A 15,553-nucleotide genomic window follows, 5' to 3' on the forward strand; every position below is an offset into this window, starting at 1 on the left:
ATATAGTTTAGGACTTTATACAACAGAAAAAAAAACCCCTGTAGACTTAGTTGCATCACTTCTCTGCTTAACGTTTTTTTTTTCATCGTGTTGCAAAAACCTGGTACTTTAAATATAGAAGTATTGGCTTTTGTTAACATTTGATCAAAACATTTTACATTTTGGTTTTTCACAAATTGATGCATGCTCAATCATCCAGGCAAGTAAATGTCCAAAACCTGATTCTGTTCGCTAAGAAAACGCTATGTCCAGATGAACAGAATCAACTTTTCGAGTTTTTCACAAATGAAACTAAACTGCAACCCTCATGAGGTTCAAGGACGTCTTGAATCGTCTTGACTGTCTGTTAGTATCTAATAATGCCTGTTTTTTAAAAAAAAAAAATAATAGTATTTGATTTGTAAACTCGTATAAATATATGTTTGGCATTTTTTAATGTTGATGGTCAGGATAGTAAGAGACAAGAAAGGAAGGAGAGAGTGGGGGTGATAGCACATGGGTAACATCCTGGGGAGACTTGAACCCAGGCCCCTGCAGTAAGGCTTTGTCATATGGCTTGCCTGCTCGACCAGGTGAGCAATGCCAAACTTTATGAATACATTACCATTAAGTGCAGAGGTCTGCACAACGCTTGAATTAAAACATCAAAATAAAAATAAGACGCGAAAAAGGAGTGAAATGTGTGTCTGTGTCTGTGGCAGTCCCGGCTGAAACAGACTGCTCTGAGTATCTGCATGTCAGTGTCTGCCTTCATCACCATGTTTCTTCTGTCAGCTGAAGTAAACACAGTGCAGTGGTAGGCTTCCTTACATGTGCACAGAGGCACGTACACACACGTACAGCACACTGCGCACACAGTTTCCTTCAACAGTCAGGCTGAGGTGTCTCCTTTTCTATATTTAGAACAGGAAGGTCATCCCCAGCAAAGAGGAGAAAAAAAGACCAGAAATGGCATTAGGAAATCAAGACATGTCAACTATCTAGCGCTGTTATAAAAAGGGGGCCAATGTGAAAGAGCACGACTCAGGAAAATATATTTATATAATTACTGCTGTACTTTTGTTGGTTCTAAGTTTGAATACTAATGACTAAACAGATTTGATGTGTTTGGATTCTGCAACATAAATGAGATGTTCCATCTTTACAATGATTTTGTTCAGAAAAGATAAAATCTTATTTGCCAAAATGTTTTGGGTTTTTTTGCAAACTCAAATATACTAAATTAAATCTGTTTTAAGCTGGCAGTGAAGTGTGTTCACTAACTATTACACATTTTATAAGTAAAAATCCCTCTGATAAGATATTTGATAACTAAGATTTTCTGAAGTATGAAGTAAAAAAAAAAAAAAGTCATAAAAAAGGAGCACTAAAATACACTTTATAAATTGTCCTGCAATTCTTACAAATCCCTGAAGGCAGTACAACCCACCTGGCATGGTCGCGAAGGGAGGCCATTTTAAAAAGTGATGGATTCCTTTCTTGGGTCCTCCCATTAAAAGCCATTTTTTGAATGACTGATGAGTGTGTGTTAGCACACAATTAGCCACTGTGGCTAATCTATCACATTTATTATAAGATTTATATGCTGTCGATTGGCAGCGTGATATATGTCCACTTTTGAAAAACTGAATCAAAGGGGAATTGTAATAATCTGTATAATAATTCACTATGGTAATTGTTTTAAAAGTGCGTTTTGAAAGTAGTGTGAAAAAGCCAGGTGCCCTCTCTGAATGTTAAATTTAAAAGCAAACATTTGAGATGATGAAGGTTTGAGTGTACTGTTAACCTGCCTTCTGCACTTTTGTTCTCTTGCATATTTCCTTTTGCTCTCTAAATTGTACAAGCAACACAACAACATAAACTACAGAGAATTTTACAGTGGGATCGGACCTTTTTTGGGTCCTCAGAAGGACATCATTACATGTTTTTATGTATCGGCTCTTCCCATATCAGTACTCGTGTGTGTGACCACACTCATCTTTAAACATGCTCATTTTGAGCTTATCTGCATAAACTTTTTGGAACTTGTTGGCAATATTTTTTTTGCCAAAAGTCTTTCTGGTACTTCATGCTACAGTAGGTGTTTCAAATGCATCAAAACACGCACAGACACATATGCACACACACACGCACACACGACAGAAAATGATTCCAGTCACAATCTATGCATCAATGAATTCACTTCAGATTGTTTCAGAATGTTTTATCAGGTTCTTTTCATTTGTGACCATGTGCATATCTGACAGTATAGGTATTCATATGATCCTATGTCTGCTTGGTTGTGTATGAATGTGTATGAGTCAGGCAGTGTTTGGTGAGGGCAGGATATAAATCTGCTGATACTGTTTTGTTTGCCTCCAGCAGCCTTCTTCAACCTTTCTCACAGTCTCTCACCCTTCTCTTCACCTATCCCATTTTCTTTAAGAGATTTTTTCTCTGTGTTTTTTTTAAACAACAACAAAAAAATTTATTTCATTCTCTTTACTATTTCTTTACATTTTTTCCTAGCTATCTTACTTTTCTCACAGACACAATAGAGTAATATTGACTAGGTCTGATCTCTCAACCTTTGCCTATTACCAATGTGCTAACAAGGCAATATACAGCCTTCCCACACCTAGTGAATATGTTGATCAAAAGCATTTTAAAGGCTCAGGAAATGAAACAATACACTCCCCCACTCTATATAGGAATACTGTGGCGGTCAATGCATTCTGTCAGGTAATTTGATTTTCCTTTTCAACAGCCAACCTGTATAAACTACCTGGACCTGTAGTTTAAACAGGTTCACAGAACGAATATTTTGTAAGAAATCTTTTTGCAGTGCATTTTTATTTTAAAAAACAAAAACAATGCTAAACAATCAAATACAAGTATATGATGCCAACTGCACCTCAGTTTACTGACTAACATGTTTCTCCAGGTTTCTCTGATTTTGGCTTGATCTTCTTACCCAAGTGCTTCTAGGATTACTGTGGCAGTGGTGTATATTAGCTCGCTGGTTTCAGTGATACCAATTGTGGGGATGGTGCGTAGAGCAGTGTTTACATCTGCAAGCATCTCATCTGACGATACTCTGTCAATGAGTTGGGGTAGTCATAGATCATTTGGTAATGTGTCTAACTTGAGTCTGGAAACAATCATCATCAGGTTAGTAGATGCATTTGTCATTGTAAGGGGCTCATTTAGTTCCACTGTTCTCTTCTGCCAAGGTTTGGCTCATCATTTCCACACTTTGACTGCATTGAGCATTAGAAGCTGTAAACCTGAAACTGGAAGAGAGGACCCACCAGACTCCAGGTACAACATTAGAGGTTTCTGATGTGGAAAAAGAGTGCAATCCTAGGAACAGCTAAGATACTGCACAAAACATTCAAACTCTCAGGCCGCTTGTAGAAGATCCAAGCTTGAGGAACACATACATACCACACTCTGGGGGTGACAGCGAGATTAATAAACATTTATATATATATGTGAATGTTTATTTATGAGGGATAGCTCAGTAGGTAGAGTGGTGGCCCCATGATCGGAAGGTCGAGGATTCAAATCCACTGAACGGCTACCCTGAGGTACCTCTGAGCAAGGTACTGTCCCAACACACTGCTCCCCGGGCGCCCAGTGGCTGCCCACTGCTTCACTGAGTGAATGGGTTAAATGCAGAGAGCAATTTCCCCACGGGGATCACGTACAGTGGGGCAAAAAAGTATTTAGTCAGCCACCGATTGTGCAAGTTCCCCCACCTAAAATGATGACAGAGGTCAGTAATTTGCACCAGAGGTACACTTCAACTGTGAGAGACAGAATGTGAAAAAAAAAATCCATGAATCCACATGGTAGGATTTGTAAAGAATTTATTCGTAAATCAGGGTGGAAAATAAGTATTTGGTCAATAACAAAAATACAACTCAATACTTTGTAACATAACCTTTGTTGGCAATAACAGAGGTCAAACGTTTACTATAGGTCTTTACCAGGTTTGCACACACAGCAGCTGGTATTTTGGCCCATTCCTCCATGCAGATCTTCTCGAGAGCAGTGATGTTTTGGGGCTGTCGCCGAGCAACACGGACTTTCAACTCCCGCCACAGATTTTCTATGGGGTTGAGGTCTGGAGACTGGCTAGGCCACTCCAGGACTTTCAAATGCTTCTTACGGAGCCACTCCTTTGTTGCCCGGGCGGTGTGTTTTGGATCATTGTCATGTTGGAAGACCCAGCCTCGTTTCATCTTCAAAGTTCTCACTGATGGAAGGAGGTTTTGGCTCAAAATCTCACGATACATGGCCCCATTCATTCTGTCCTTAACACGGATCAGTCGTCCTGTCCCCTTGGCAGAAAAACAGCCCCATAGCATGATGTTTCCACCCCCATGCTTCACAGTAGGTATGGTGTTCTTGGGATGCAACTCAGTATTCTTCTTCCTCCAAACACGACGAGTTGAGTTTATACCAAAAAGTTCTACTTTGGTTTCATCTGACCACATGACATTCTCCCAATCCTCTGCTGTATCATCCATGTGCTCTCTGGCAAACTTCAGACGGGCCTGGACATGCACTGGCTTCAGCAGCGGAACACGTCTGGCACTGCGGGATTTGATTCCCTGCCGTTGTAGTGTGTTACTGATGGTGACCTTTGTTACTTTGGTCCCAGCTCTCTGCAGGTCATTCACCAGGTCCCCCCGTGTGGTTCTGGGATCTTTGCTCATCGTTCTCATGATCATTTTGACCCCACGGGATGAGATCTTGCGTGGAGCCCCAGATCGAGGGAGATTATCAGTGGTCTTGTATGTCTTCCATTTTCTGATGATTGCTCCTACAGTTGATTTTTTCACACCAAGCTGCTTGCCTATTGTAGATTCACTCTTCCCAGTCTGGTGCAGGTCTACAATACTTTTCCTGGTGTTCTTCGAAAGCTCTTTGGTCTTGGCCATGGCGGAGTTTGGAGTCTGACTGTTTGAGGCTGTGGACAGGTGTCTTTTATACAGATGATGAGTTCAAACAGGTGCCATTCATACAGGTAACGAGTGGGGGACAGAAAAGCTTCTTACAGAAGACGTTACAGGTCTGTGAGAGCCAGAGATTTTCCTTGTTTGAGGTGACCAAATACTTATTTTCCAACCTAATTTACGAATTAATTCTTTACAAATCCTACCATGTGAATTCATGGATTTTTTTTTCACATTCTGTCTCTCACAGTTGAAGTGTACCTCTGGTGCAAATTACTGACCTCTGTCATCATTTTAAGTGGGGGAACTTGCACAATCGGTGGCTGACTAAATACTTTTTTGCCCCACTGTATAAAATATTATTATTATTATATAAACATATAGTATATCAAACAGAAATTAAAAAAACATTCTGTCTTCAAAACTAGGGCAATTAGTCTCCATACTATCCAAACACTCACAACCAGTTGTTAGAAGGAGAGTTTATGCAACTCATTGGGAAACATGCTCCTGACCCAGCTTTTTTAAAGGTGTTGCTGGCATCCAAATTAAAATTAGCAGGAAAAGAAATGCAAAATCTGTTTAAAATTTTTACTTTGTAATATTTAGCCAGTGTATCAGTAACTTGAGCTCATTCAGCTCATGATCCATAGCAATTCACAGGTTATTGTAATGTGCAAAGTACAGAAAGAAAGACCGAAAGAAGTTTTTTTTTCTTGCCACTGGTTCGCTGCATTGCACAAAATAATGAGAATTACAGTAAATCCATTGGCAAACACTAATATCCTGGACAAATTAATCTCTTTCGCAACCAAACCAAAGTGTTCAGGACTATTATGACTAGAAGTTCAGAAGCAATTAAGGCCACAAAAAGCTTGAAAATATGTGAACCCTTTAGCATGTCATAGCATTGACCATATTAGTGACGTTAACACAATGTTGAAAGGAGGGCTCCAACCAACAACTAGGACCACTGCCTCCATGATCATTACCTGCAAGACCATAATCATCAGCAATAAACAGGATACAAGTGGCATGCAACATATATGGTAAAGAGATATTTCAAGCCATCGAATAATTTTGAATTTTAGGAGGAATAGTGATTCATGGGAACATGAAAAAGTGCTTGTACAATGACAATTATGACCATGACCTTCAGCACAATTTTGGTTAAAGTCCATTTAAGTAATCTTTGTGTAAGTTTGATGAAACCTATACTCCAGGAAGAGTAGCAATGCTGTGGACAGACAAAAGTATGGGCGACACCATAGAACAAGATTTTTCAGCTGGATTAACTAAAAATAAATATAAGGCTTAAGTGATTTGCAAATTATAGCATGTTTTACTTTTTTGGGCACAGGGCAGCATAATCATGACTAAGGTCAGGGCCCTGCATGCATATGAGTAGTAATGTATTTTTTCTGCAGCGGATAACGCTAATGGCTCACACACTTTCACACACATATACAGAAAAACTGGGAACATTATAAAAAAAAAGTACAGAGATCTATCTTCCCTTGTCACCTCCCTCTAATGGTGAAAGGTCAAGCGTAGAAGAATATTCTGCATGGTAAACACAACTGCAGAAGGTCACTGACTCGCTCTTGCTTAGTCTCTCTCTGTCCTTGTATACTGCCCAGGCAAAACTTATAAAATACAAATAAAGGTTTTATACATTTTGAATAATTTAAAAATGTGAGTGCACCCTAGTTCTGTGCGTATATATGCTTAGATATTACCATCAAATACTAATACACGTGTGTGTGTGTGTGTGTGTGTGTGTGTGTGTGTGTGTGTGTGTGTGTACTTACTCTACAAAAATAGTTCGAGAGTCTAGCGGGGTAAGAGTTGGTGCTTGCAGAGGTCCAGGAGGAAGCTGTGAAGTCAGCATTGTAACTTGTGAACTGTTGGTGCAACCCACTGAAGTGCATGCACTCAATATCAGGACATGAGTGGTGTATACACCAAGACCTGCAACACAAATGCACACACCCAAAAAGTGAAAGAGAGAAGCGATAGTTCAAAACGATTAACTTGTGTTGCACCTACAACCATCAATACTCCTCTTCCCTGACTGTATCTTCACTGTTCTTTCTCTTTAAGGATCTTTCTTTGTTTCAAACCTATTCTCCATTTACCATCTTTTGTAATCTCACTCTGTGTTACACATTCAATTCTTCCAAATAATGTATAATTACTATATTCATAATCCTTCCAATCACTGTGAACATCAGACACTGTGCATTATTAACCCAGCAGGGATGATATGTGCTCTCATGCCTTCATTAACCTAGAAAGACACTCATTGCTGGGCAGTAAAGCTGTATAGGATGAGTGTCCTGTTCATGTGTTTGTATGTGTGTTTATGCACATTTCTGCATTCCATGTGTATATGTGTATTGTATTAATGTGTGAGTCTATCCGGCGCATGGCTCAGTTGTGTGACATGTGTTTCATACCTTATTTAGATCTCTTTAGTGAGAGCCTTCAAAGCAAATTGTGTGTATGCACGTGCGCTAATGTTTAGTTTTCTTTGTTTCTCCGCTGCTTCATTTTCATGTGTGTGTGTGTTTAGCCGTCTTTTTCAAAGTGCTATTCCCTTGGTGAGGACTCAGACACTCTTCCTGCTTTCAAATGCTAATCCTCCACTCCATTTTGCCTTTCTTCAGTGTTCCCCTTCTCTTTACTCCGAGGCCCCATCCCTCTACAGTCACAGTTACGCTGGAGCACACACACACAACCTCACATGCACTCTCTCCTCTTTACCAGTGATGTTGTGTTGTCTGTTTTTCCCTCTGTAGACCATTTGGTTGTTGTGATAGAGGAGGTACTCTGTAATGCCTCCATTGGGCCTATCAGTGGAACAAAAAAGTGAGATGAAGGTAATATTATTATATTGTGTACACTATACCATATATTGTTTTTGTGCCAAAATCTATGTTGGCTACACATTTATTCAAGCTGGGGGAAAATATAAGCAATACAGAACCAAATTCTGTTCCTGTTTTACAATACTGTCCATTTACTACTAATTCAGAATGTACTTATTACTTCCTCGTCATTGGTGAAGGTTCTTGAGTTAAATATTAATATGCAGCATGGAGGTGAGAGAGGACAGGTAAAAACTGTATTTTTTGTTACCTTGCTGGAGGTTCCCAGTTAACATAGAGTGCTGTGGGGGATGAGACTGCAGCTGGAGGAGACACAGCATCGGGAACTGATGCATAGAAGAATAAAATCAAGTTTTTATGTTAACACAAATATAGTGATCGGCATAAGGAACTAGAGTAAATATGAACACGTAGTGTATCTTTTAAGTAACAGTGAAGAAAAACTATGGCAAGCCTTAGCTTTATAGAGGTTATCATTCTATATCATCAAATGTCACCGATAAATAATTCAGTATTTCATATGGTGTTAGACAGTGACATCGCTTTGGATTACTTTTCAAAAGGTTTTCACCAAGAGAGAAACGTGAAAATTTTATGATCTCATGTTCACTGATCTCAAATAAGGTGAAGAAAAATGTGCCTGTACTCAAGGATAAGTGAGTAAAAAAAGTGTCTGTGCTGCATTTGTGTGTGTTTTAAATTAATTCTTTCTCCAGTCTCTCTAACATGTTTCAGTGTCTTAACTCTGTGCTCAGTGAAAATCAATACAGTAATCTGTTTTTTTCTTTAACTTCAGATTGATTTTTGCTGTCTCTGTACTGACCTCTGCCGTCACATTATCTCCCCAACAAGGCCTGTTAGTCCAGTACAGATTAAAGTAACATATAACATAAAAATATGTCTTTTCCTCTTTTACTTTTTCTTTCTTCATGCATGTTTTTATATGACTTAACAAGCTGGCAAATAACCTCTCTTTGCTTTTTACCCTCTCTTTTGTCTCCTCCTTTCTTGTGCCAGCACTCCTCTCCTTTTTTCATATGCTATGTATCTCATGCAGGAAACAGGTTGAACATATCTAAGTGTGTTTAGAAGTCTCTGCGCTCTGTGTCTCTGTGCATAAAGAATCATACATTTCTTCTACTGGTAAGGACGCTGACACTGAAGTTCTGTTCATAGGTGCATGAATCTGTGAAAGTTTGCATGTGTTTGTTGCTTACCTTCCTCTGGGGTTGCGATACTCCATCTCAAATCATTATCACCATTGTTGTTACGAAGGCTCTCAGTGCAACCAACAGGAGAACAGGCACTCACGGTGACAATGTACCGAGTAGACGGAGTGAGACCCGACAGCACACCTTAAGAGGAGCATATAAATGTCAATGAATAAGGTTTACGCATTACACCGTTTAAAAAAGAATAACTTTGAAGAATACAAACTCAATTTTGTTAACTCAGCTACATGTCAGAATGCATATTTGCAGTGTACATACACTATGGGTATAGAGTATTGCTCGACACAAGCCCTGAAAGATTGTAAAAATATCCTTTGTAAGTCCTTTGTGACAAATCAGGCCTATTTGTATCCTTTACTTGAGTCTTTATCAACAAGCATCAACAACACAATTTAAATGCTTTACTTGTAACTATGGGCTGCTGTTGCTAAGCAAATCTACTGTGCTTGGCAAACAGAGAGTCTATTCTAATTGTAAAGCTTCAGCCGTCTCTCTTTGGATGTTTTTTGTCCTCACCGTCTTGGCCCTCTCCACCCTTCTCTGTATTTTCTAAGTCACCCTCTCTTCTCTTCCACCCCCTCCCAAGTCTCCCCACTGTTGTGTCCAATCACGCTGCACTTGTCTCTCTTTTTCACTCTCCCTTACTGTTACCCATGTCTTTTAATTCAATTAGGGGCCAGGGCCCCACTCGGCTGCCATTACACCCTCATTTGCTTTTCTGTGTTTTTTAGCCATTGGTGTAATTCTGCAGTCAGGTGTTGAGGCCATCATAAATTAAGAAGAAGCCTTATCAGGGTGGACTTAATGTCTGGCAAAGAGAGGGGGAGTGAATGAGAAGCAGCGAGAGAGACACTGAGAAAGACTGAGACAGAGAGCTCATCTTCATATTTGCCTAGAGACATGGCGAAGTGGATGAGAGGGGGGACGAATAGCAGCAGCGGACGCAGACATCATCATCATCATAAAAGATGAAGTGGGGAAAGATCGAAAAGTGAGCAACAGCTAGAGAGAGAGAAAAAGGAGCAATGCCAGGGTATGACATCATTGGGGTAGTCCTGAGTGTCTTGTTCCAAATGGAGACAGTCTCCTAAACCTGGGGACTTGCCAAGGAGAAATTAACAGGGTTGGCCAGGACAGTGAGTACATGCACTAGTATGTTTTGTCTGAAATACAAATCTGAAAAAGGAAGACAGTAAGCAAAGGAGACATTATGAATGCTTTTTTAGTAAAGGCTAAAATGTAAAGGACAACAGGTGCAATAAGGCAAACAGAACTAAAGCTAAATTTACCTGTATGTAAAGTGATGTCTATTGTTTGTTGTTTTAAGTTTGATTGTTAAGTGCTCAAAAGAATGCAGTATAACATCCAAAACAAAAGTGCAAGCAGTAAAACGTTCTGCAACATAGTGCACATAGTGAGTAAAAATGCAAAGAGCAAAGGATGACATACTTTTGGGGAGGTGTAGAGCTTAAATAAATTTTAAAATGTGTCTTTGTAAATGGCCTGCATTTGTATAGCGCTTTACTCAGTCCCCAAGGACCCCAAAGCGCTTTACACTACATTCAGTCATCCATCCATTCACACACACATTCACACACTGGCAATGGCAAGCTACGTTGTATGCATTATATTTATGACTACAATAGTTTCGTGCATTTTTTACCTGTGAAGTTTCCGTTAGCCAGGAATGTGGCTCTGACAGGTGGTAGTTCTCGGTAGTCTCTGTTGTAGGCCTTTAGCTCATATCTGTCAATCAGTCCCCTTATGTCACCAGTGGGTGGCACCCAGCTCACCTTGGCACTGTAGGCGTTTAAACTCTGAACCTTTATTGGAGGTGGTACAGATGTAGGTACTTGAAAGGCCAAAAGGAAGAGAGATGCAAAATGAGACTGTGTAGGAAAAAAAATCCCATGGTATTAAAGAAAGAAAACAATCACATACAATAGTTAAACTTAACAAAATACATCTTAAGAATAATAATAAAAAAAGAAATACAGGAATTAGTTCAGGGCAAACAAATGTCAAAATAAAATCTAAACAGGAAAATATACATGAAAAAATATGCACGAAAAGCAAAACAACAAGATGGGCGGACATGAGAATAAAGAAAAAGCATTCCCCATCTCTCTGTGTTTTAATAGGCCCAGTAAATCATACCTCGCCATTAGCATAAATAGTATTTATGAGAGTAGTAACTTTTTCAGCGCTGATTTAATACAGCCAGCCATTCATTCTGGGCTATATTTCACAGCAATCAGCCTCCCTCTTTCTCTCTAACACTCCCCTTATTTCTCTCTCTGATACCCTCAGCAGCTCTGGTGGCCCAACTCCCATCCCACTTCCATCCTCTGCATTACAATCACCTTCATTTTCTGTCACCAGTCATCTTCCGTGCAAACTTTTAAAATAGTCAAATAACTGAAATTATAGATACATTATTACACACCATAAGGCTCACACATTCTTCGGTATCTGAAAATGTATCCACATATCATTCGTATCTTTAATATCACAAAATGAGGCCAGCTGTGCTGGATATTCGGCTATTTATTTATTTTATTTTGGGCTGTATGTTCTATTTTGTGTAAACCTTTAGTTATTTTGTGTTATTAAGTTCATGTTTTTTTCTACTTTCACCTTCATTCACCAATTTTACCATTTTCTTGCATTCTTATCCTTTTCTTTCTCCCTTTAATATCCAGTCACTGTGCATATTTCTTCATCTCCTTGCATTTTCTCACTTTTCTTTTAATTCGTTTATGACTCTTTGCTCATCCCTTCTCCTGCTTTTCCACTTATCCCTTGCCCTCAATCCCCAGCTCTCTCTTAATTTCTTAATGTTTTTTAGCACTTCCTCCCTCCTGATCCTCCATTCCTCTTTCTGGTCATAGTATGGTGTACCGAGACCTACCAGTGTATTGTTCACTACTAACGAGGAGCTTTATATTACACAAGGGACCACACAGGCCATTCTGGGTTAACAGCCTTTTACTGTGATGCCCTTTATAGAGGCCTTATCAATCTCTCATACCGTCAGGCACATGTAATATCACTCACTGGCTTTGGATTACTCACATACTGTACAACATAGCAGTGGTTTTACAGCCAAAATCTCTCAAGATCAAAGACTTACTCTACTGAACAAAGTACAACAAAGTGAACATACAGTAACACACCTCACCATGCTGAACATGAAAATCAGTGTTAGAAAATTAAGCTTCTGTTTCAGACTGTCAGGGAAAATTTTTAACATTTTGCAAGTAACTTTGTCTTTGGAATATAATTCCAAGACAGAACTCATTGAACAAACTAAAATACTATAGCAGATACCACGTTTAAAGGACTCTGGTTATATTCTATAACTGCACTTGTAGAGTTTGGGTGTTTGGATGCATTTTGTTGCTAACATCTGCCAGCATATCAGCATGATAATAAGGATCTCATACACAATGACATTTTACCTTTGCCTCGGCTGCGTCCTCTTTCCCAAGGTCCGGCCGCCCAGCCTCCTGCAGCCAAGGCCACAAACCTGTACAAGTACTCTTAAAATATATGTGTATGTGTGTTTTCATACACAGGAAAAGGGATTAGGGATAGGGGGAGGAAAAAACAGAGGCAAGGCAAAACTGTTTTAGTCAAAACTGTGTTTGACAAAAAGTGCACTAAAAGTATAACATGTTCTTAAAGCTAATGTGATGTGATCCAGCTATAAATTCTATTTGAACTTCTTGGATGGTTAGCTTGTATTCATCTCTGTGTCAGTAATATAATGTTGCAACACAGTAATACCCCCAGTGTAAGCTTTAATCAGAGAACATGATGATGTAAAAGCAATTACTACTAATTAGAGTGAGCTGCTAACATGGTATAGCTGGAAGCTGTGCCTCAAAGCCATAAAAATAGGTCTTTATGTATCAAGCAACTATACAGTGACACAAAAAGCAACAGACTTTTGAATGAAAACAACACTGTGGCAAAGCTTTCTCAATGTGACACACTCAACAATGAAATATGTTATGAAATAGAACCTCAATATCTCTACTGGTAACTTAGTACTTAAAAACTCTCATAATTCTTATTTTTTAATGCATTCCCTGAAGATTGAGCACACCTACAAACGTAATGCTGACACTGTGTATGTATACTGTGCGGTGTTACCAGTGAAAGGCTGTAGATTATAATCTGTGGCTTGAGTCTTTTTTCCACTGTACACCAGGACTGAATCGTTTCCTCTGCAGTTGTACCGGCTTTCACTGGTAGGACAACCATCTAAGTAGACTCTGACAGAACGGCGTGAGGCAACAGAGAGATTAACACTTTGGCTGATGGGAGGGTTTCTGTTACCACTTCTTATAGTAAGATCCTTTAAACACCCTCCTAGACCTGTGAAACGTAAGAAAAGGAAACATAAAGCAGAGAGAGAGAGTATAAAAAGTAGAAGCAAAAGTGAGAAGGAATCTTTATTATATCAGGGAAATTGCATTTTCCATGTTTTTACATGTCAAATGGGATTTCCCGACTCATATAATTATGCCACAGGTTTACTGATGCCAAATTTACAATGCTCTTAAATTTTAGTCAAATGTTAGCAAATAGTATGATTGCTATGCGTCAAAGTTAATTAATTTAGTGATTCTTCTGCTACACAGAAGAGCAGGCAAGTTACAACTGCAAATAAATGTACTTTAACTTGTCCAACTGAAAAGAAAGCCAAACAATGAGCTCAAAATATGTAAATACTATGCTTGATGATGAGATTCAAGGAACTGTATAGGAGACTGTAGCTAAATGAGACATTTTTCTTGGTTTGGCATCTGCCACTTTAATGAGCGACATGCAAATACTACCTCAGTGCATGTTATCTCACCATGTTTGTGACTTCGCCTGTCTAGAGCAGAATGTATGAGCTCTGGTGGCACGCCCCCCAAATATAATGGTGAATCAACTCTCAGCGTCACTGCTCCTCCCATTCCCCTTGCTTCCTCTGCCCAGTCATTGACAGCAGCTGAGATAAGCGAGCCGCGTTTTGCCAATGACAGTTGTTTCCAGTCTCCATCGCAGTAGCTAAGCCCCACCCACATGCTGAGTTCAATCACATGACCTTCAGAGGAGAGAATGAAGGACAAGAGACCAGCTTCCAGCTCCACCTTAAAAAATATAAACCAGTAAAGAAAACGTTAAAGTCTGTCATTAGATTCATTTGAGTATTTTCAGCATTAGTACGATAATTTGAAACACGTCTCTGCTTTTACCAGCATAAAGTCTTCAGTTTGTGTGTTGTATGTGAAGAGCAACAGCGCATTCAGCTGGTCTGTCCTAAAGTCCATAGAAATATCAAAGATCTGCCCTCCAGTAAATACACCTGAGTCCAATTCCAAGTAACCTGAAACCAGGAGGAGAAAAGTGTCAGTTTTACCAGCAGAACGAGTCAAATTTAAAACGTGCAAAAGGTATTTAAATTTCCCGTCATCTATTCATAAGTGACAGACGAAAGACTGTATGAGCTGGCCTTTTTAGACAGCAGTAATGGAGGAAATGTACACTAATGAACCTGATCTTTCACACAGAGGCCAATTAACTTATCATCATATTTATCAACATGAAACAAACTCATTACCACCAACATCAGCGGCAAGCATCTTATTAAGATATGTTGTGTTGACAGTGCATTAGGAGCACTAAAAAGAGTGTAAAGTTGTATCTGAACACATATTTGCACAGCACCAAGCACTTCATGCTTATTGTAACTGATACGCTGCTACATCATGTGGTTTTCAACATAGCAGTATGCTATTTTTGCACTTTACGGTCCTACCATGACCCAGAAAATGGGCTCCATCCACAGTTTGAAGAGGACATCCCTCCCAGCTTTCATACACTGCAACTTTCTTTGTGGCTTTTGCCCAGTCAAGACTTTGCCATTCCTCTGAGGGGCTGTCGGACATCTTAAAACTCACATCTCTGAGGCAACCAGAGAAGCGCTTTCGCACAAGTCTGGCATCTCCTGGTGAGACAAGCAAAAACAAAAGTCATAAGATTACATTAAAAATGTTTACTTGTTACTTCCAATCAAAGACTATTCAACATTTTGAGGCACAAGGTCAAATAAGGGATTTTCATGAGGAAGAAGACACAGTATTTGTGCATGAATATGAGCTCAACTCTCAATCAGATCCAGAAACCTCTAGTCATCTTACAGTATACCTCGCTAAATTATATATCAGATAGCCAGAAAACATGCATATAATCCAGTGGCCACATGAAAGATTTTAATATGTAGGTGAAAACCCACCTGAATCCTGTCTTAGTAGAATGAAATTTTCTGGCAGCCCTCCAATGAACACTCCCATGTTCTCACCAATCATTGTGCTACCACTTAAAGCTGTTGCACTTCCTGATGGTGGTGAAAATAAGAAGCAAAAGAGAGGAAGTGGAGAATAAAAAGAATACATAATATTATATTATTATATTGAATAATTTAAGACAC

At 39.3% G+C, this 15,553-nt stretch overlaps 1 protein-coding gene across 1 annotated transcript in view; it reads right to left on the bottom strand.

Annotated features, from left to right (window-relative positions):
• The window catches only part of ush2a (Usher syndrome 2A (autosomal recessive, mild)), a 222,513-nt gene that overhangs the window by 105,431 nt on the left and 101,529 nt on the right, over positions 1 to 15,553 (bottom strand). The window contains exons 32-42 of the mRNA XM_026171366.2: positions 15,359 to 15,460; positions 14,882 to 15,070; positions 14,319 to 14,449; positions 13,934 to 14,213; positions 13,225 to 13,449; positions 12,528 to 12,608; positions 10,730 to 10,918; positions 9,052 to 9,189; positions 8,085 to 8,160; positions 7,710 to 7,795; positions 6,755 to 6,914 (exon numbers count right to left, since the gene is read on the bottom strand). Coding sequence (XP_026027151.2) covers positions 6,755 to 6,914; positions 7,710 to 7,795; positions 8,085 to 8,160; positions 9,052 to 9,189; positions 10,730 to 10,918; positions 12,528 to 12,608; positions 13,225 to 13,449; positions 13,934 to 14,213; positions 14,319 to 14,449; positions 14,882 to 15,070; positions 15,359 to 15,460 — 1,657 coding nt within the window. The remainder of the gene's footprint in view (positions 1 to 6,754; positions 6,915 to 7,709; positions 7,796 to 8,084; positions 8,161 to 9,051; positions 9,190 to 10,729; positions 10,919 to 12,527; positions 12,609 to 13,224; positions 13,450 to 13,933; positions 14,214 to 14,318; positions 14,450 to 14,881; positions 15,071 to 15,358; positions 15,461 to 15,553) is intronic.

Source organism: Astatotilapia calliptera, chromosome 1 (assembly GCF_964374335.1).
Source record: "Astatotilapia calliptera chromosome 1, fAstCal68.1, whole genome shotgun sequence".
Classification (NCBI taxonomy): domain Eukaryota; kingdom Metazoa; phylum Chordata; class Actinopteri; order Cichliformes; family Cichlidae; genus Astatotilapia; species Astatotilapia calliptera.